General features: G+C 33.2%; 3 protein-coding genes across 4 annotated transcripts; all 3 read right to left on the reverse strand.

Annotated features, from left to right (window-relative positions):
- Positions 1 to 5,349: 5,349 nt before the first annotated feature.
- LOC107893427 (40S ribosomal protein S12-2) lies at positions 5,350 to 7,335 on the reverse strand. Its single transcript, XM_016818410.2, has 5 exons — positions 7,178 to 7,335; positions 6,972 to 7,015; positions 6,049 to 6,337; positions 5,809 to 5,874; positions 5,350 to 5,641 (listed from the first exon to the last, which is right to left on the reverse strand). The coding sequence occupies exons 2-5, from the start codon at positions 6,977 to 6,979 to the stop codon at positions 5,588 to 5,590; spliced, it is 417 nt and encodes a 138-aa protein (XP_016673899.1). The 5' UTR covers positions 6,980 to 7,015; positions 7,178 to 7,335; the 3' UTR covers positions 5,350 to 5,587.
- Positions 7,336 to 8,831: 1,496 nt separating this feature from the next.
- On the reverse strand, positions 8,832 to 10,310 carry LOC107893426 (replication termination factor 2). Its single transcript, XM_016818409.2, has one exon. The coding sequence runs from the start codon at positions 10,141 to 10,143 to the stop codon at positions 9,112 to 9,114; it is 1,032 nt and encodes a 343-aa protein (XP_016673898.1). The 5' UTR covers positions 10,144 to 10,310; the 3' UTR covers positions 8,832 to 9,111.
- Positions 10,311 to 12,790: 2,480 nt separating this feature from the next.
- LOC107893425 (trafficking protein particle complex subunit 5) lies at positions 12,791 to 16,741 on the reverse strand. Of its 2 annotated transcripts, XR_001682809.2 has the most exons (9): positions 16,448 to 16,741; positions 15,894 to 15,982; positions 15,759 to 15,822; positions 14,612 to 14,689; positions 14,392 to 14,468; positions 14,226 to 14,292; positions 14,031 to 14,138; positions 13,095 to 13,199; positions 12,791 to 12,990 (listed from the first exon to the last, which is right to left on the reverse strand). XR_001682809.2 is itself a non-coding variant. In XM_016818408.2 (8 exons), exons 1-8 carry the CDS (start codon positions 16,517 to 16,519, stop codon positions 13,170 to 13,172), a joined length of 585 nt encoding a protein of 194 aa, XP_016673897.1. In that variant the 5' UTR covers positions 16,520 to 16,741; the 3' UTR covers positions 12,791 to 13,169. The 2 variants fall into 2 exon arrangements, 1 of the variants encoding a protein (XP_016673897.1); XM_016818408.2 differs by having other exon boundaries at positions 12,791 to 13,199.
- Between the last annotated feature and the right edge of the window lie 6,402 nt (positions 16,742 to 23,143).

Here is a 23,143-nt window from a genome sequence, read left to right on the forward strand (position 1 = left end):
CAGCCAATTTGCAACCTAATTCAATGATGATACGATGAAAGGAAAAATCCTTTAACCATCTCTTATGGCCATAACTTCCGCATGAGCAGGGTCCAAACATGTCGATAAGCAGAGAGTTTTGCCCTTAATGAACTTACCATGCTTGTCACGAATAATAACAGCAAGTACAGTATATCTATGGTCCCGTGACACAACAGTATCGACATTGCATTTAACCCAAATATCAGAAGGCCTCTGCCAGCGTCGAGGAAGGGATGGAAGATTGGTTGCCAGTGATGAAACACATTGAAAAACCTCTATAGCAGCCCGACAATCGTGTAGGAATATGTGTGCAAAAGAAATGATTTGATCAGGTTGAGAAACCACATTCTTCCAACATCTAAGGTTCCTCAAATACACCAAACTAAAGCAAGAATGTAATCTCGAAGAGGAAAATAATGGAGGTGCATAGAATAATAAATGAAATAAGCAAAAGAGTTATGCAAAATGTTTAACTCCTACGTTGCTCCAAACAATAACAGCATTTGGGCACCATAAAATAACATGGTCTATAGTTTCAACATCCCCAAATTTTGGACAACATTGATCAACATTAATTACCTTCGAAAAAAGTCTGCTCTTACAAGGGACGAAATCATGCAAAAATCCCCAAATGAACATCTTAAATTTTGGTGGTAAGGACAGATTCCAAAGAGTTAACCAAGGACCCTCAACATACTGTTGCGAAAGCGAAGTGTTGGCTTGAATAGCTAAATGGTACCCCGACTTCATACTATAGAAATTGTCTTTAGTAAAGTGCCAGATAAAACAATCGTTCAGTTTAGGCATAGCAACCGTGATACTAAGAATTGTTAGTATCGACGGGAGCTAAAAGTCCTCCAACAAGGGATGTGTTCCATCGCATACCATCATCATTTGACAAATCACAAGCTATCATATTTTCAAGACCTGGAAGTGCATCAGATTGGACAAAAGAACTATCATCACTCGGGAGCCAAGGGTCCTCAAAATTCCCAATAGAGGTACCCTTATCGAATCTCCAACGTAAACATTTCAAGAGCAATCCCATAGCAGCATAAATATTCTTCGATGCAAAAGGATTATTACTTTTGGAAGCCTGAAGTAGACATGAATATCCTGTCCGGTGAAGTCGATATAAAACTTTAAGCTTATTTTGTGGGCTCAATTCAAAAAATGGACTTAAAATATTGTCTAAACTCGGTCTAGATAAAAATACTAAATCCAAGTCCAACCCAACACATCCGTATTAATTTTTTAAAATTATTTTTTTATATAAAAAAATTTAAAAAATATAAAAACATTAAAATAGATATTTCCTGACAAATTAAAAATATATTAAAAAATATTTATAATTAAATAACACTAACATAATTGCAACTTATCAAACAAATATCTCTAAAATAATAGCAAAATTAATAATAAAACAAGAGCTATATAATTTTCAAATAATAACAAAAAAATAGTAGTAATATAATAGTAAAATAGCAGTGAAACAACTGCGAAACATTTTATTTGGGTCGAGTCAGGATTGAGCAAAAAATCTTACTTGAGGTTCAACCCGTTTAGAAAATGAGTCTTGTTTTTTGTTCAATTTTATTTTTCGAGCTTATATTTTTATCCGAACTCTCATACTTTTCATGCGCATCTTCAAGATTAGACAAGTAAACTGACCCATGATTAGGTTTAGCGTGAAGTAAGTTCTTACTCGAATAATATTTAACTTTATAAATTGTACAAGAAAGAGAATCAAGCTTAGAAATAAGCCTCCAACACTGCTTACAGAGGCAATAAATCCCTTTTCCCGTACTAAAATTCGAATCCCACCAAAAGGAATTTTACCATATGTTGAATGCCCTCGCAATGCCCAAAGGAATCATAAAAATGGTCATGCAATAAACCGGTATCAAATAACTTATGATTTTTAAATTAAAATACCAACTAAATTTTTTTTAAAAAAAATTCAGATCCCAAATATATAAAAAGGTTGGAATAGCTCTATATGTTAACCCTCAATGGTACATCCTATCTTTCTTATTTTTACCCTATAAGTTCAAAGTGTTTGGCATGAAGTAGAATTCCAAAATTATATGAAAGAAGAATTGATGAGATTTGAGAAAGAATAGCAAGAGATTTTGTTTTGAAGTCTCAATTAATGTGTCAGAAATAGAAATGGAAATGGGTGTGGTAAACATGCAAATTTGTCAATTTACATAAAATGGATGAATTTTGAACAGGAAAAACAAATGAAATTAGTCTCACTTTTATTACGTCCCTACATGATAAGGAAAGTACAAATTAAGGCCAACCCTACTTAATCTATGACTTGACGACACTTGGGGAAAGTTGTATTGATTTGGTCCCTACATGATATGGAAAGTACAAATTAGGGCCAAACCTACTTAGCCTATGACTTGACGACACTAAGGTAAAGTTGCATAGATTAAGTTTGGTTTTTTTTACTCAACTGGTCCACAAGAATTAATTATTTACAAAAATTATCTAAGTTAAAATTTATGTACTTAAATGACTCGTTCTCCACAATGATTGCCAGTATTGCCCGACACACGGAGGCATCGCCTCCTCATCATTAGCCAATCATTAGATTTTTTTTAAAAAAAAAAATTTTTGAGTGTCACCATCGTGTCGGACAAATCAATATGTATTTTTTTAAATATCCGTTAAAAATACAGGTATTTAGGGAGGAAAAAAAATATTTTTAATTAGTGTCGTCGATCTGTCAGGTGACATCATAGAAATATTCAAAAAAAATTGGGCGTCACCTGACATACTAACGACACTCATTAATTTTTTTTTTTAAAAATATATTTTTAGGTGTCATTATCGTGTCAAGTGACACCAGTAATATTTTATAAAAAAAACCATAATAGAAAAAATAGTTCGAAGCTTTGATCGTTGTTTTAGATTATTTATAGTCGGCTATTGAGAGATCTGAACTGTAGAAGTCAACAAGAAAAATGAAATCTCTTCTTTGTTATCAAAATGAGCATGAAAGACCAGTGTGAACAGCTGCACTTGTGGCCATTAAGTACGACGATTATAGTTTTCAATTGAGAAGAATAAGGAAAATTTAAATGGAAAAAAAAAGAGTTTATGAAAAATAAAAAATCAAATAAGGGAAAGGAAATGGAAAATCTCTATTTTCCTTATCTGTTATTCTTTTTCTTTTTGTATATTTGATTCTCTATATGTTATTCTCTTTATTTTCTCATATTTGTTTATCAATTATTCTATTTTCCATAAAATAATTAATTCTCTTTCATATCTCTATCTTACATGTTTGTTTATTTAACTCTCTATCTTTCTCACATATCTCTTTCTCTCATATCACTTTATTTCCCACTCTTATCTCATCTAAGTTACGGGCTTCCCTTTTTTTTTTTCAAAATTTTTTTTTCAACTGTTTTTTTTAAATCTCACATGTGCTGGTTGACACACTGGTAGCACAATTTTTTTAAAATTTACTGACCAGTATCACCTGACACATTGACAGTGCCCAAAATTTTTTTTAAAAATTTTTCCTGTGTCGCCTAACACACTGGCAACGCTCATTAATTTTTTTCTTTTTTTTTCCTCCTTGAATATATGTACTTCTAACATGTATTTTAAAAATTACATATTAGTGCCACTTGACATAATGACAACACCCAAAAAATTTATTGTTTTTAAAAAGCTGATAAGTGACTAATGATGAGGGGGCGGTGCCACCAGTTTGTCAGATGGCATCAATAATCACTATAAAAAATAATTAATTTATGTACGTAAATATTAACTTAGAATCATTTTTATAAATAATTAATAAATATCGATTATGTTACTACATTTAAAAAAAAAACAATAATATGTGAACGAATTTAAACACATTCATTGATAATCAAATTGGTTGGTAGTTATTCAAAAGTATAGTTTTATTCAAAGTTTAATATTTGTATATTTCATCCATAAAAAACGGTGCCTTTTAGGATTTTCATTTTAATATTTTAGTATAAAAATATTGTGAAGATTAATTTAAAATAATATTTAGAGTTTTTATCATACACTTAAATGATGTGTGTTCAAACTTTATAATTCTCTTCCACCTCTACCTTCCCTAATATTATAATAATGGTTTCTTTTAACAAGGTCTCTTTAAGGAAGTTGTCAAGTCTTTGCCCATCATGATTCAAGTCTCACTTGCATAGGGCAGTGTGACTAGGCTTGAATCAGTGGTTGGAACTTTTCCCAATGAATTGGATGTTAATAGTTTTATTCTTAATATCATAATTTATAAAAAGTGAAATTCAAATGATTCTTGATTTTCTTTTAATAATATTTTTTTAAAATTTAAATCTATATCCTCTTAAAAGAATAATATATTTTACCATTATATCTAAAATTTATTAGTACATGTATAAATATAGTTTATTAGCTAACAAAAGAAACTTATCTAAGGAGTATTTGACTTCAAATAATAATTGTTGCTCTAATTGATTCAACTTCTTACTCAACCCATCGAGGCACTAAACAATGCTATAATTTTAAATAAAGATGTAAATGAACCAAATTTGAACAAATAAATTTTTATTTATGTTTAATTTTTAGCTTGATTCCGTTAGATACTTATTTATAAAAAAATTAAATTTGTTTTTTTTCTCCTTTAAAAACATATTTATCATTGTTGTTAATAACTAATTTCCTTATCGCGAATGTTTTTCAAAGAGAAATAGTTAACCACAAAATTGTAAAATTGTTTATTCCTATAAATGAGGATCAAATCCAAAACTACATGATTAAAGCATAAAATGAGCAACCACCACATTATATTTCATACTTTCAAATGTGTTTTTATTCATTCATTTGTTGCAATTAAATCAACTTGTTCATGATCATAGTGTATTGTTCATAAATAACAAAAAAAATCTTACTCATCATAACAAAATAGTTGAATCTAAATATTAATAATAATATTATAAATAAATTAAAATATTAAACTAAATTTAAAGGGATGAATTTATTTTCGAAGATTAATAAAGTGAACAAGTTTTGTTCATATTCAATTCGTTTAATTCTTTTATTTGATTGATAAAACATTGAACTATCCATTCTACTGATTTACTGCACCACAACAAAGTAGTTATATTTTCTAGTAAAGGCAGTTAAGGCATGCTGCTGGAAACTTATTGATCAAGAAAAGGAGATGAAATCCACATCCACAGTAATGTTGGTCTAGTTGAGTCGAGGGATGCAAGGCTCGATTTGGGTTAAAGCCTATTTATCAACGGCAAGGCATTTGTGAAAATTGGACAAAGACAAATCATCATGCTCCATCAATGGCATCAAAATATGACTATAGAGTCGAAAAGATATGATTTCAACATATAATAGTTTTCCATGAACTAACCACGTAAAATTTAAATGAAAAAAGAGTGTAGCATACTTAAAGAAACACCAAGCAGTTCCAGAGAATCGCAACAACTTCAAAAGAAAATAATCTTTTGTTGTTCACTATCAAGAACTCGTTAAATAACAAAAAAACTCAGCATACCAAGGCAACCATCCTCTGATTTGCTTAATCCTTGTGCTGCTGAACAACTTCGACAGCCTCATGTTGCTCACCATAATCCTGCACCAATAAGAATATAAAACTCAGACAAACATAATTACATACTATACATGGCTATATAGACATACTGAAAGACAATATAGTTTATCTAAAGTGAAAATATCACTTGACTGGACACATATTGTTCAAGTAAAATAGAATGTATTTCCATGTATATGTTTCTATACCTTGACAACTACACAAGAACAGCCAACTACCTTCCTTGCCTTTCCCTCAGAATCGATCTTACACAACTGCATCCCGAGATGAAGCACAACCGGCATTTAGAACAAAAGTAATCTCATTCAATTAGGTGGCATAAGTTCGTAGTAATATTAATCAATGAACAAGATGAAAGTGGTCCCTTTGAGACCTTAAAAGAGAGAAATAACTTGTGTTCAATAAATGAGGAATGAAATTTCACTTACACCAGCCCACTCGCCCAGAGTTTTTGCACTAGGTGCACGTAGCACTTTAACATTGTGATCGGCACAGAGTGCCTTGACCAGTTTAACATAATCTGGCTGGTCACAATCATCAGCTAAAACACAAAGATGTGCATTGTGCTTTTCAATTGCCTTGGCAGCTTCGTGTAAACCACGTGCAAGCCCACCATGAGCTTTGGACTTCCTAATCACAAGAGGCAAGGCTGCGTTGATGTCCATTGGCTCACCAATGGCAGCAGCAACCTCAGTTGGGGCAACTGCAACTTCCTCTCTGTGAACACATCAGGCAAGAAAACAGAATAAATACATGCAGAAAGAATTTTAAAAAAAAAAAAACCTAATAGTCATAAGAATGAAACATTTCAAAGAACCAAAAAAATCAGACAGAAATCCTAATCTATCATACTCAGGCGTGAACATCGGGTGTAGGTATATATCAGACATGGGTATGGTTAAATTTTCGAATTTTTTCTATGTATTTGGATAATCCTTGGAGATCATATCCTGATATCTATATGTCAAACACGGGAATCCGAGCAACACAAATCCCAATAAGACTTAATTACAAGATGGGAAAATTTTGAAATACTGCATCCAACTCCTATGAATGCGCCATAAATACCCGGCGCAACCTAAAATATCACTCAAATTTCAACAAAAAAGGAAGAACACAAGCAACAATTGAAACAACTAGCCAGATCATCTAAAACAAAACACAATGCAACGTTTATCAACATAAAATAAATATCATAGCAAATTGCTCCACACTAAAGAAAACTTGAAGTCAGACGGTGTATGGAGATATTAAAACAAACCCAACACAGAGACTCACTTTAACGGGAATAAATCTAATATTAAACTAACAGGGCCTTGAATCCTTGTATAAAGAATAAGTTACCACTTACCCCGACATTTTTGAGCTGAAATTGGGATCCCGGATTTAGCTTTCCTGGAAAAACAAAAAGCAAAACAAGCAGATCTTTTTTAGCTATTATAACACTGGAAGCTATACAAATGAATGTTGAATTCCTCAGCAACGTAAAATTAAGGGAAAGAAAAAGAGAAAATAAAGTAGGATGAATATAAATAAGAGCTGAGAGAAGTTGGTGACCTTAGAGAGAAGAAAAATGAAGAGCGGCGCGAAGGGTTCTTCAGCTGGGTGGCGGAGGAATGACGAGGGTTTTAGTGGAAGTTAAAGAGATTTTATAGTCGAACCCTATTTCTGAAATCTATTATGGGCCGTGGGCTGATTTCCTCTTCGCTTCTATTTGGGCACCAATAAGACGACGAAATTATTTTTTATCCCAAAAAGGAAAGGGATTAATATAACTTTTAGTCCCTGAATTTGATAATGAAATCCATTTTAGTATCTGTACTCTTTTTTTTCACTTTGATATTTAAACTTGACAACTATGTCTGTCTTGATTTTTGAACTTAGATTCCATAAAAAATGGATGACATGACACATTAATATTGCATCATGTCATCAAACTTTTACATTGCTAAATTCAAGAACAAGAATGAATTTAATTGCCAAATTTAGGGACTAAAAATTATATTAAAAACAAGATATCTGAAGTGAAAATTGCCAGATTACTTACAGGAAGCTTTATAGTTTTGTTTACATGGATGATTCAAGTTTGCCTAATCCAAAAAGATTTAATTAAATTTAAGGGACTTTATTTTAATGAAGTATTATCATAGGATTCGATAACAATTTATATACACAGTAAATGCATCAAAAATTATTTCTTTGCTTTTTAAATAAAATCAGATAATTAAAGGTATTGATAAAGGATTATTTTGCAGTTGTATAATCTAAGGCAATCAATAGTAATTGGGATTGTTTTAAAAAAAAAGTGTTAATTTCTTCTTCTTTTTTAATAATCTTGAAAAAAATTCTGACCATATTTATTTTTTTACATAATATTTAGGATTGGAAACAATGCCTATATCAATTGAGCTAAGACTCAATCGGCAAAAAAATATTAAAATTTGAATTCAAATGTCCCCTTCGAAAAGATGACTAAAGAAATAAACCCTTTCAATGGCAGTGGGCTTTGATCCGTGAGGAAATCTTGCTGCAGAGGCAGGATATATAATCAAAATAGTACTTTAGGGCAGACTTCATCAGTATAACAAGTAACATAACTTTGTTCTCAATTGAGAAGGTAATAAATGAAAACAAAACTGATGCTGTCAATGATTCTACATTCAACTCATCCATCACCCTACATCAGAAGCATAATAGTTAAGAATGAATCAAGATCTAAGAGGTGAATGAAAGGACACTGATATGGACATTTCATTTAGCCGGCATTGATGTTCTGATCATTTGCTTTTTATTCAATGCATATCTAAACAAAGATAACACATTGACCCAACACACATGGCTGTGTGCAAATTGAACTCCTCAAAAAGGTTGCAAGCATAATTGAAGTTTTTGAAAAATATTTGATAGCAAACTGACAGGGTAGACAACATAAGAATTTTCCATCCAAAACCAGAAATGAAACCATCAATTTAAGGAACACAAATATTTGCCAACATTATTCCATTACAGTATCCATCTAACTTGATATACTAAACAACAATAGTGAAAATTCATGTGAAGGCTGGTCCTGATTTTATCTCAAAACCTCCTCTTTTCCATGATTTGAAAAGCTACAGGTGATTCAATTTATTGGGACAACTTCAAATTCAGTAACAACACAATTTAAAGCTAACACCAAAGAAAGTAATAGAACAAATTAATAGCAATTCAATATTTAAATTGGATATTTACTAGATTTCTAGGTTAAACAAGTACAACTCAGTTTCAATGAAAAAGGAAATATATATGAGGGAATAGCAACCTCAAAACACACTATTCTTCATTCATGAACAAAGAAAAATACCAACAGATCACCTTTAACAAGCCGGAATTGATCTACCAACTTCTTCAAAGTAAATATGGAAACAGAAACTTCCTGAGCATCCTTAGCTGGTGTCTCATGATCTGCAGCTCTAAACTTCTTCACCACAGTATTACTCAATCTCATCCGATCAATTTCGACCAAGTGGGAGTGATCTACATGTAAAAGTTTCCTTAAAATCCAACTTCTTCGAAGACGTAAATATGGAAGCATAAACTTCTTTTGTTGCATTAGCCGGTGCCACATCCGTAGCTCGAAACTTCTTCACCCCACCATTATTCGATTTCTTCCCATTCTCAAGCTTTTCATTCCCTTCCACCTTACCACAATCTTTTTTCCCATCCACAACATCGATTCCCCTCTTCTTCTTCTCCTTCACTATTTTCGATTTCTCTTCCTCCATCCTCTCCCTCAAGGCTGCCACCTCCTCCTCACTTCCATTAATCACCATCTTATCAGACTCCACAAACTCCTTATGACAAACCAAACACGCAGATGACTTAACCTCTTTCAAAGCCTTAGCACTGACAACATGCCCACAATTCCTCAACGCAAAAAACTTATACTTCCCATTGAATTCGAGCCCGGTTATGGGGCATTGAAACGTAGCACCATCAGCAGCATCTGATTGCTTGCCGGGAATCATCGACAACTTAACATTAATCATATCTTTCAAACCCTTTACATGTCTAAACTCTTTGGGCAATTTCTTACCCAACAAAGCTTCAACAAGAGCTTCCTTATTGAAAATATTCCCTAATTTATCAATCACACAAGGTTCTCTTAGAGGTTCATTAGATAAGGCACAATTGAGCCACTTACCAAGCCTTTTCTCATTGGGGTCGACTTTATCGGGCTTTTTGACAGCGTACATCTTGAGATAACAGTCGCGGGACTCGGCTCCAGTGGCGCCGCCATCGCCTCCGCCACCGGAGACGCGGGGGAGGAGAAAAAGGGTTGAAAGATGGGAAATTTGGGGATTTGGGAGAAGGGTGGAATCAGAGAGGGGTTTTCCATTGAGGGTGAAGTAGAAGGAGGAGAAGGATTGTGGGTTCGGAAGGAGAGAGGATTTGAGTTGACGAAGGGTTAGGGATTGGGTGGATTCTAGGGTTACGGTCAGGGTTTGGTGACTTGGGGATCGGAGAAAAAATTGAAGCTTCATTATTTTGAGGGTAATAGGGATTTAATCAGGGAAATTGATTGGAATTTATAGCTGTGATCGAGGGGACGAATACCAAAAGTTAAGAATGGCGGTGGATCAGCGATTTGTGATTTGACTCACTGAGTTTTCTACGAATTGGGAATTATAAATAAAGAAATAAAAAGAAACAGATAATAGCAGGATATTGGGAAGAAAGAAATAGCCCAGATATAGGCCCAATATCAAAAGAATAGCCCATATTAAAGCAAACCTGTTTAGAAATAGAGCACATTGATTATCTCATTATAATATGCTTTTTTTCGAAATTACGAAAAATAACTTAGGTGTAAAATTTTGTACGAAAATAATTAGCTTTCTACAGTGGCTCTTGGTGCCATCATTTCTATTGGCGGCACCATCCCTCATCATTACTCAGTCGGTTTTAAAAAAATAATTTGGTATTGCTATTTTCATTGGCGGCATCAATATGTATTTTTTTTACATTTTAATTAAAAATAAAGGTATTTTAGGAGAAAAAGAAAAAAATAAAAATTTTAATAGATGTCGTCGTATAAAAATAAATACTGGATATATATATTTTAAACATGCCAGATAAAAAACATATTTTAGAAAAGAAAAGAAAAAGTCAACATACTCTTTTGGTGTCGCCATTCCTCATGACAGCACCCGTAATAATTTTTTTTTTGTTGCCAAACTGTGTGATGGCACCAGTGTTTTTTTTTCTTTAAATTAATTTTTTTTGTGTCGTAGTGTATTAGACGACACCTTTTAATTTTTTTTAATTCAAGCAAATTAACATTAAAAATCCAAACGAAGCTTATTGAAAAAATCTATTGCAACACTAAACAAGGAAAAACCTACAAAAATAAACATGGAAAAAAAAAGATATATATATTATATCTGGAAAAGCTCTTTGCAAGTAGAGCAATGAAATGAAAACTTTAAAAACTTCACTCTTAAGAAAATATATTGAGAAAGAAAATTTGAAAGTTTGTTTCAAAAGAAAACTTCTTTTTGAATATTTTCGCAACACAAAGTTTTGGATGTCGAAAATTGGAAAATTATTTAGTTTTCCGGCGCTAGTTAACAAGAAGAAAGTAAAGGGACCAAATAAATTTTAGAAGAAAACTTTTAGTTGAAATCAATTTTATTATAAAAATTAATTATTATAATTTTATTCAGTGTCTTTAAATTTGAACCCATTTAAAATATCTTCACTTTTAATTTATGTGTAGATTCTCAAAGATAATATTTCAATTCTCAATACAAGTAATTTAAAAATATAATAATAAGCCGAAAAATTGATGTTACAACTTTTAAAAAAGGACTATTAAAAGAAATTTAAAAAATATATATATATTTAAAATGTACGAGTACAAACGGAACTTTTTCTAATTAAAGGGGGACTGTTACAGCTTTATTTCAAAGTTGACATTACCTTAATGACAACTAAAAAATATTTATTTCATTTATCAGTTTTTTAATATTCACATTTTTCTTTATAACAATTAAATTGGACCTTTATCAGCTTTATTAGGGAGGGAAGGATGATGTTGAAGAAGATAAAAAAGAAAAAGGGAGGAGTTTTATTGTGGGATGTTAGTAATGATGTTGACATTTCTTTTTCTCGATAACGAAAGTATCAATTTTTTTTGTTGCACTAGATTCAAGTCATTCATTTTAGATAATGGATGACAATATTTTTTTTTGAAAAATTTATCTGATGTCACCATAAAGGCCAACGACATCTATTAAAAATTATTTAAAAAAAACATATTGGTACTACCACACAGTTTGGTGGCACAAAAAAATCAATTTAAAAAAAACACTAATGCTGCTTAAAAAGGACATCTATTAAAATATTCTTTTTTTTCCTCCCAAAATATTCGTATTTAAAAAAAATATATTAATGCCGTCAATGGGAATGATGGCACCAAAAATATATTTTTTTAGAATTGACAATCATTGGGTAGTGATGAGAGGTGGTGCTGCCCGCGAGAATGGCGACATCAAGAATCACAGAAAAAAACAGATCTTTTTTGTACAAAATTTTGCACTTGAATCATTTTTGTAATTAATCAATTCTTTTGGGTGAATTTAAAAAAAAACATTATAATTCGTCAAAATTAGCATCTAGATGTTTAAATGAGAAATTGGTCCTCAAAAGTTAGTTGAGTTCGACTAAAAAAAAATCCAAACTAAATTCAATAATTATCAAGCAAAGCATAAATTCAAGCTGAATAATACTTAGCTCGAATGGCTCAGAAGTTTTTTATTTTTAATATACATTATAAATATTTTGTATTATTAAATTACATTATTTACCTTGATATATATTAACCCTAAGCTTAACTCTTGTCGAGTAGCTCAATTATATCTCAAGCAAAGTTTAAACTTAAAAATAGATATTTGATGAAGCTTGAGTCATGTATTGACTCTAAATTTTGAGCGAAACTCAAGATTTACAGTAATCGGACTCAGTTTCACCTCTATTAGTTAAAGGACCCTCTCCGAGACTACATATATATTTCCGCTGTGCAGTTGGAATTTTTTTTGCTACCCTAGAAAATTCAACTGACACATTAGATTTCTTTATGCCGGCACATCTCAGAAAGGTACACAAACAAAATGATGATGAACTAAATACTTAAATGTAATTAGTTCATGCAATTACCTCAAAAGGTGGCATCTAACAGATTTGGAGTCCAAACTCCAAATTCTAATGTTTCTCATTGGTAATAACCCATTTGAAGCCACATTAACACAAAACTTAAACAGTAATGATGACATGTTACTTTACATCAACTGCACTTGTTGCGGTAATCCTTGATACCATACCAGTAACCACTGTGCCACAAAGAATAATACACAACAAGCATTAATCGAAGAAAGGAAATTCAGACTTGCCAGTGTGATTGGCAGGTGAAATATTCATTAGATCAATGAACCACCTGAAATTCACTGCTTCCTTGCCACTGTTGCACAACATGGACATTGGCCAACCCAAGATAACCTGGGCATACGAATCAACCTAACCTTGCTTCTCTCCGCAATACCTGGTTGCAGAAATAAGGGAGCAGATTTGAATCAGGCACATAACATCACCCAAAATTCAAGAATCCCTTTTACAGGGGAACAACATAAAAATGCTAGTTTATGATGTTGGAGACACTTTCTTCAGCTATAAATATGCATGTGATCAACATTACAATAAGTTAATATGCTATGCCATGTAAAATGTTATGGAAAAGAAGAAGAATAGCATATCTAATGGAAGCTAGTAGCTAATCGTTGCTCTTTGGACTCTGAAAGCCTTAAAATAAAATAGAAGAATGTATATACACACACATACAGACATATATTTCTCTTCAAAGCAGTGATGATAGGAATTGAAAATATTAGTGCGGAAATGGGCAACAGTAGTACCAAAAGTTAAAAGTAAAAGATACTTGCACGACCAACGGAATATTGTTTATGAGAATAGGAGCTTAAATGTACTGTATGTATATAAATAAGTGTTGAAAACCAAGCCCTAAAATATCTACTTCATTTTTTTTTCTTTATTTTTTATTTTTAAACGTCTGAAACCACTCTCTTTTATTGGCACTATTTTGATCCTCTACCAGGAGATCATGATTATTTTTTGGGTAAGCCAGCAGTCCATTAATTATATCTAAAACAGTGAAACAGCTTCTTTTGATCCCATAGACATTTAACCATACAAGTAAACAAGCTTTGTACATTACCCCACTTCTAAGCAAACTGAGGAGAAAAATAAGCTAGATATATTGAATGAATCAAAAGCATGATAACAAGCATCAAATAGACACACAAGACTTTGGATAACGATGGAATATTAGATGCAAGAGCATTAGCAAAGTGCCTACCTCTTCAGCAAACTTTATCAAAATAGTTGTTCGAGGTCTTTGCTGACCCTCTACAGGAACAAAATGAGCTGTTACAACTGCTGGAAATCCTGCATTCTCCAAAACACCCTTCCAACCAACAAAAAGAGCCTATAAGAACCTCCTTCCACAGGATGATCAATCATTTTATACAAAAAAAATTAATGCAGAACTTACTTTCACTATCCCGGCAACAAATGCCCCACAATGAAATGTCCCCATGTCTTTTGGAATTGAAATAAACCTATAATGCAAACAGACCAGCTAATTACTAATCTAGAACTACAGATATAGTTAGCAGTAATGATGTCGTTATAAGTGATAGGTTCAGGGAATGCATAACCTGTTCACTAGGAGTTCCTTCTCACTAATCATGTACTCATCTTCATGTTCAGTGCCCTTCTCAAGTGAGTCAGCCACCTAACATAGCACAAAAGAAGCTCTAAGAGAAGTATAAATTGGAGACTAGTTATATGCTGAAGATGTTAGCGGGCTAGATTTTTCATGTCTATAGGCTTATAGGATATATAAAGTTGGACCAATAGACAAGATTGCAGGCTTACCTTTCCAAATAACACCTTCCACACGGTGCTGTGCACAAAAGATAAAATACCCAACAATCGGGTCTCTCTTCTATTTCCCTATAACATAGAAAACTAAAAGTTTAAAACTGGTGCTGACACCATGAAAGAAAACAAAATGAAAGCAGATTCAAGGCTTTACTTGGTAGAGTGGAAAGAAAATTGGAGAGATGGAAAATTGAAGGAGTAGAAAAATAGAAAGAGACTTTTTTCTTTCCATTGGTGTGCTTGGTAGGAATGATAGAAAAATTGAAAGAAAAACTAATTTTCTTTTCTTTCATTGCTTGGTAAAGTTCAAAAAAATTGGAGGAAAGAAAATGAAACTTTTGAAAAATGCGTAATTTTGAACTAGTTTACATCTCTCCCTCGTTTTCTCTCCTGCTTATCATTCCAATTTGTAATGATTTTTTTTATGCATTCCGATGAAAAATGGTCATTTCTCTTGGGGTTTCCTTTCCTCTTACTCTTTTTTCTCTTTTTTCCTACCAAGCACACTCAACAATTATTTTCTTTCCACTTTTACACTCAACCAAGCACACCCCAAATGAGGTACAACCAGCAGACATAAGGTAAATAAAGAAGTAAATGGGATACCTGTCCTGCAAACTATTCAGGTTTGGCTCGATAAAAACTCGAATTCAGCTCAATCATTGTTGAGTAGAGCTCAAGCAGTTCAAGCTCTTGAGCGAGCAGAATTCGAGCATCCAAATACTTAGATATAAGCATATCACAAGCCCAGTTGAGCTTTTTTAATTTTAATTAGTATTGAAAAACTTCAATTTGCTCATCCTCAAGTTTGAGCATAAATAATCAGGCTGGAAATCGAACATGAGATGAGCTCTTCTTTTACTAAGTAAACGAGCTTATTTGAGTAAGATTGAGCAGTTCAGATTTTTTTTTTCTCTAATAGAGTTCAGCTTTTAAAAGTTATACTCAATCGAGCTCAAACCAAGCTTTGAGCTCCAGCTACTTACAGCTTGGAATTTATGCTCCTAGTAAGCATCACATTGAAATTTTTTCACTGAATTTACAGAATTAGAACACTTTTAAGGAGGTAGATGCTGCCCTCTAAGCAATAACTTGAGGATGCAAAAAGATTAGAGTCTCTAGTGTATGAATGTGCATATACCTTATCCCTATGACATAAAAGTTCCAGAACTCGAGCCCCAACAGCGTAACCCGCATCCTCCAGCCTAATGCATTTCCCTAAATCAGATCCATTCAAAGTAGACTAACCAATCAACGCGTCAGAAAAAAGATTTACCTTGTTTCTAATTCAGAAATGTTATCAACCTGTGTTTGATTGTACTGAACAAGCTCCGAAAACAAGAAAGCAAACGCACTTAAGCTAACCTGCAACGGAAGCACAACAGTCAACAGTCTGGTAATTTTGACTCCAAAACAAATTCCAATTAGATCTACCGTTAATCCTATTTCTTTTAAGTTTGTGTCTATTTTCTAAAGTAATTAGAAGCTCGACGTATTTTTTTATCATTTTCAGACTATTTTATGCAATTGGAATTTGGATCATTATTTCTCAATTAAGTTCAAGGCCAATGCAAACAATTCAATGAGAAAATAACAGTGGAAATAAGGTTAGATCTTAAATATCGCAGCCAAAAAGGTGAAATATCGAAAAGATCTGGAACTCAACTTACTAGCTAAGAACATGAAAATACAGTCTAAATGAAATAGTAGAAAACTAGTATAAGTCTCGAACTTATAATTTTATATAGTAATTTAATACATTTCAGAGAAGTATAAACATTAGAAGAAGAAAAAATAAACAAATAACGAAGCGAGAGAAAGTGAAGGAACCTCTTGTTTTCCCTTGCCGAGGGGCTTGTCGAGGACGTTGGCATACTGCTTAATCTTCCCGGTTCCGATCATTTTTCTACTGGAAAAATAAAATTTTGTTTTCCGTTTGGCTGCTAAGAAAATTTCAGGAAAAAGGGAAAAAAATTTGAATCAGCTATGAGGTATGCGAACACCGAGCAAGAATGCGTGAACTTCACCGTTGCAAAGCAGATTTGAACCGCCGGTCTAATTGATTTTCATTTCTCCGTATTGAAATAGACACGCGCCCACGCGTTTGGCTGTCTATGTATTGAGACTTTCACGAGGTATTTTAAATTTATATAAATTAAAAATATTTTAAATTAATTTTAAAAAACAAATATTAAAAAATTATTTTTATATTTATTATTTAGATGACTTAAAAACATTTTTATTTATATATCTTTTTAATGAACAAAACATTTGTCTAATGATTTTTTGGTAAAACAACCTTTAGTCTCTAAACTTTCTAAAACTTTTTTCAATTTAATATTTAAATATTTTTTAATTAACATTAATCTCGAAACTTGACAATTTTTTAATATTATCTCATATGTCTTTTTTTTTTCTTTAGCTAGTTTTTAGAAAGCCACTTAGTAATTAGATCTTGGTGTAATTATAATTATAGAGGTGGTATATTTGGATACTCATTGTAATTAGTGGGTCCCATTGAATTGGGTGTAATTGAAGCACTCCAATTATACTTTTAAATTTTAGTGGGTGAAAATTTAATTAATTACACGAGTACTTACATTCAAATTTGTTGAGTAATATTTTCTTGTATGTTATTGATAGGAGTGTTCGGGTATTTATACATGTTACAGATGCTATTACAACTCGTGATAGGGTCCCACTATTTTGTCTTGACTCCGCTGCCTCTAGTACTGGCATTCTCTATGAACTCCAAGTCTACTGGGTACGTATTTATGGAGCACATGGTCATTTCTGTTCTTGGGGCTAACATTTTGGGCAGGCTCCGTACCTACTGAACACGTGTTTGGATGGCTTGCAGAGTACGCAATCCTTTCTGTAAGCTCATTGGGTGTATGCGAGTTGAGACCGAGGCCTTTCCTAAGTTCCTGCAAGCTGGATCTACAGCTTTACCTTGTGAGCTAGGTCCACGAGCTCGCTTTGATGTCCTTCTGTGGTTCACCTCGCACTTAACCTTCTAGTGGGACCTATCCGGGTCACAGGTCAGAGACCCGAATCCTTTTTAGGACTCGAGTCGGTGATTACTGATGTATAACAATCTACTCCCCCTTTAGTGGACTTAAGGGGTGTTATAAAGTGGCATTCTTTAGGTCCATCATGTAAAGTTTAAACAAGCTTGCTGGGTACACTACAAGTTGTGATGTATAATGATTACTCTGCTATGTGCACAAGCGGGTTTCGAGTGTGCATATCTGACTGTTAAAAGTTGAACCGTTTCTATCTGCTCGCATTTGAATCATTGATTTTCATTGATTATATAAATCGTCAAAGAGCGGGAAGAGAAATCCTTCTTTAAAACAGAAAACCTCTGGAGCCCTAAATCTTTCACACTTAACATTTTCAGTAATTTGGAACAAAGGTAATTTCAAAAATATTTGTGCTTTTTAATTTTTGATTTCTTTTTTTTATCAATATTATAACGAAGATAAGAGGGATTGGTAACTGAATCATCCAAGCCAGTCCACCGTGGGAACGGCTGTCTTCGGTTCTGGTAACAGACAAACTCTATCCCTACATCACTAAGCAGGAGAAATTGTAATGAGTTCTGGCTGTACGGGGAATAAAACTTCCCAATTTTGCGTATGAGTTCTCCATCCCAGAAGGGTCACATCGGTTGTGCATGTAACACCGCTAACCCGTATCCGACGCCGAAATAGGGTTACGAGGCATTACTGGACTATACATCTCATTCACATACATTTATACAATCATAAACAAAATTCATTAACAATGTCCCTTATGAGGCCCTACAAGACTTTAAAACATGCTTAAGAGTGGTTCGGGACTAAACCGATCACATATAAAAATTTCTAAACACTTAGAAAAATTTCAAGAAATCATAGGTCACACGCCCGTGTGGACAGGCCGTGTACCTCACACGACCACCTGACATGCCCGTGGCGTAGACCGTGTGAAAACAGGGCATACATACTGACTTGTACCACACGGCCAAGGACACGCTTGTATGCCAGGCAGTGTGAAATCTAAGGGGGTTACTGACTTGGGTCACACGGCCAACCACACGCCCATGTGCTAGCCCATGTGCCACACACAGCCAGTAGACACGCCCGTGTATCTAGGCCGTGTCAAAACTGTAGGGTATACTGACTTTAAATTGAAGGGTACCCCAGGAGACACGCGGCCGTATACATGACCATGTGTCATACATAGCTGAGACACACGCTCGTGTCTCTGCCCGTGTGGATAAAAATAAGCCATTTGCAAAGCCAATTTGCCACCCTTTCTCATGCTCACAATTCAACCTAAATGGTACATTTCAATATGCTAAAATCATCAAATTTGTATAACTTCAAATATTAATAACTAACCAATTCAACTGTCATTTAACTATATCCACAACTATGGAAAACATACCAAAACAAGCTAACATATAAAGCATTATATGTAACACCTATAACACTTATCAAGTACATAACTTAAACCAAAATAAATGGCTAAAAACATACCAACATTTACATCATTAACAAGCCAAGTCACATGGCTAACATTATAGCTCAAAACATACCAAAATGACACTAGCCTATACATGCCATATACCATATACACAAAGTTTCAAAAGTACCAACAAAAATGATCGATAGTGTGACGATGCTCCTAATGATCCCCGAGTCCAAGCTAGCTTTGACTATCTATAAAACATAGATAAATAACACACAGTAAGCTTCATAGCTTAGTAAGTTTGTAAGTAAATAACTCAATTCATCAAGTAATATAACTAAACTATTTTCACATTACCAAATCAACATTACATTAACACAAACCTTATTCATGTCTCAAACATGATTAAATACCATTTCATTAAACTTCCTCAATGTAATGCTTGAATAGGTTCTGTACGTACCCATATCACCTCGTACTAACCTCTTTCTCAACTACAACATTCATTTATCCTTTGAACCATTAGGAATAAAAGTCAGATACTCAAAAATCGCAATCGATAAGTACCTATACCATGGCCCGTAGCCAAATCAAGGTAACTTATCCCGAAATGCCTATACCATTGCCCGTAGCCAAATCAAGGTAACTCCCTACAAAATAACTATGTCATGGCCCGTATCCAAATCAAGGTACTATTCGCACCTAAAGTGCCAATATTATGGCTCGAAGCCAATGCATTAACTTAATGACATTTCATTACCATCATAACTGTACTTAAAGTTTAACCGGGAAGTTTCGTTTATCGATTTCGTCGTCGAACACTTCCGTATATTCGTATTCACAATCCAAACATTATCCGCAATCTCATAAACACATTTTATGCAATATCAAAACATATAACATTCATTTATAATGAAATTAACACCTACGAACTTACCTTGATTGTAGAAACAACGAAACTAGCCGATTAATCGAGTGCTTTATTCTTGCCTCGATCTAAGTCCGAGTTCCTCTTTTCTTGATCTATATGTATTCAAAATTAACTCATTTAATCACTTATTCATTCAATTTCATCCAAAAATATACATTTGGGCATTTTTGCACATTAGCCCCTAAACTTTCACATCTATTCAATTTAGTCTCTATTTCACAAATATACAAAATTCACCAAATTAAATTTAACCATGCTTAGTCAAATTACCATAGTGCCCCTAGCAGCCCATATTTTTCATTTATTCACACATTTAACCCACATTTTCACATTTTCACAAATTAACCCCTAATTGACATTTTTGTCAAAAAAATCACTTTACAAAACATGTATATCAAACACCAAGCTTGCATAATTCATCATCAAACATCATAAAACTCATGAATTCATTAATAGGATTTCACAAATTCATCAACAATTTTAGAAATTAGGTAGGGGCTAGCTAGAACTCAAAGCAATAATTACAAAAACGTAAAAATCATTAAAAACCGAGCAAAATTGCTTACCTAATCAAGCTACCAAGTTTTCGAAATGTTAAAGCTCATAAACCCTAACTTCCTCTTCTAATTTTGGTTCAAAGAAACAAAGATGAGCATATTTTTCATCTTTTTTTTATTTATTAAACATTATTTAGCTAAATTACCAAATTAACCTTATTTAAAACCATTTAAAAACATTCATTTAATGGCCATTTATGTCCATTCCCACTATCCATGGTCTAATTACTTCATAAGGACCTTTCATTTAATAAGCCATAGCAATTAGGCACTTTTAACTTATAGCATGCAACTTTTGCATTTTACGTGATTAAGTCTTTTTTTCTCTAATTAACGACTTAAACGATAACATAATGACTCGAATTTATGGTCCCGAAACCACTTTTTCGACTAGGATCTAAACCGAGCTGTTAGAGTGCAAAACCACCGAAGATAGCTTCCTGCTTCCAATTCACGCGCTTGAGGCTAGGTTCCACTAGCCACTACACCATTTCTTCTGTAGTCTACTCAAGGACTACAAGATTGCACCTGGCCAACTTTCGGGCTTTTCTTGGTGGATTCCTATATGGTACTTCGTCGATTATTTTTGACTTGATGAGGTTCTCTTGCTCTTCGTCTTTCAACATCTATATTAGTTGAAGGGCTATAATTTGGAGAACTCGTTGCGGTTTTATTACTTCTCTCCTCGAAAAAAGGTAGAGACGTTTATTGTGAACTAATGTTCCAACCTTCATCTAAACCGAGAGAAGTATGTCCGAGTTTGCAGCAAACTTGGCGAGGACTTTGGGTTCCCAATAAAGTGGTCCTCACCGAGCAATGACATGTGCTTGTTTCAGCGAACCTTCATTTCAGAAGGAGCTGTGGCTCAATTTCAGAGGCTGCATACTAGACGCCCACCGGTTCTGAAGGATCTCATCACAACGAGGAACGTATTTAGATATTGCTTGGAGGGTTTCAGCCCTAATGGGTGAAGACTTTGTATAACAGTGATGTTGTTCGATTCGTTGGTGTACTGTTTGAGTGTTGCACGTGGCCTCATAACTCATTTGATGAGTTTGGTCTAATTTAACTAAAATACCATAAAATAATATAACTTAATTTAATTATGGAATAAACTTGTAACAGCCCATTTTTAGCTAAATCAGAACAGTGATTTTAGGACCACAAATATGACTTCAAAAAAATTATTTTATTATTATTTTAATATTTACAGCATGATATTAGAGTTGTGTGAAATTTTCGTAAAGAAATTTTATCGTTTAAGTGTTTAATTCGGTAAAAAGGACTAAATCGCGTAAAGCATAAAAGTTGTGTTCTATAAGCTAAAGGTGTCAAATAGCTATAGAACTTAAAATTGAAGGTCCTTATGTGGTAAATAGCCTATTTATGAGATATCGGATGATATTGGAGTGGCAATTGGTGTTATTATTATTGTTTTTAAAGAGTAAAAGGGTAAATAGGTAATTAAAGTTAATAATAAATAAATAAATAAAGCCAAATATCATCATCTTCCATCCATTTACAACCGAAAATCGGGTTTAAAATAGCCATTAAAGAGCTTGACATTCGGCCATGGTGTTTTTGCTCAAATAGGTACGGTTAAGAGCTTGACATTCGGCCATGGTGTTTTTGCTCAAATAGGTACGATTTTAACTCCATTTTTAATAATTTCTACATTTTTGTGCTCGTTGCAGCTTATTCTAGCTAGATCTTATCTCTGTTTTCGAGAATGTTATAGATTTGGAATGATGCCATTGTTGAATGTTTGGTTATTTAGATGTTTTATGATAGTTTATTAATGTTTGAAGCTAGATATACAAGTTTTATAAAATGATTTTTGACAAAAATGCAAATTAAGGATTAAATTGAGTAAAGTGTAAAATTCATGGTTAGATGTATGAATAAACTAAAAATATAGGCTGCTAGTAGTTTGGGTAAAATTCAGCTAGCATGGGCTTTGTCCTTAATTGCATGAATTTACAATTTTATGTGATAATGACTAAATTGTAAAAACGTTAAATAATAGGGGAAAAGTGTAATTTTACCAAAATATGTAAATTATGTTAAATTGAATGAATTAATGATTAAATAAGTAAATTTTTTTATTATATAGATTGAGAAAATGAGATTCGGATCTAGAATAGGGGGAATAAAGTATCAGATTAGTCGACCTAATTTGTCGTTACAGTGAATGAGGTAAGTTCATATACTAATAAACGTACTTAAATTGTGTTATAAATGCTTATTTATTATTGAATTGAATTGAATGTTGAATGGTCATGATTACGAGCAAGAATTGATAAAGTTATGACATCCGAAAGTCCCGTACGAACCTAGGAATAGTATAGGATACAAATGTCATGACATTAGGATTACCAAGATGAAATTACATGTAAGACCATGTCTGTGACATTGGCATCGTTATATGATTTCGTGTAAGACCATGTCTGGGACATTGGCATTGATATGAGATAACATGTAAGACCATATCTGGGATATGGCATTGTATGAGCTTTATGTGATATCCGAGTATCCTTAGCGATTCCGAAGGGTTCAACGGGCATAGTCAAGACGAGAATG

The sequence above is a fragment of the Gossypium hirsutum genome, chromosome A13 (genome assembly GCF_007990345.1).
Source record: "Gossypium hirsutum isolate 1008001.06 chromosome A13, Gossypium_hirsutum_v2.1, whole genome shotgun sequence".
Lineage (NCBI taxonomy): Eukaryota > Viridiplantae > Streptophyta > Magnoliopsida > Malvales > Malvaceae > Gossypium > Gossypium hirsutum.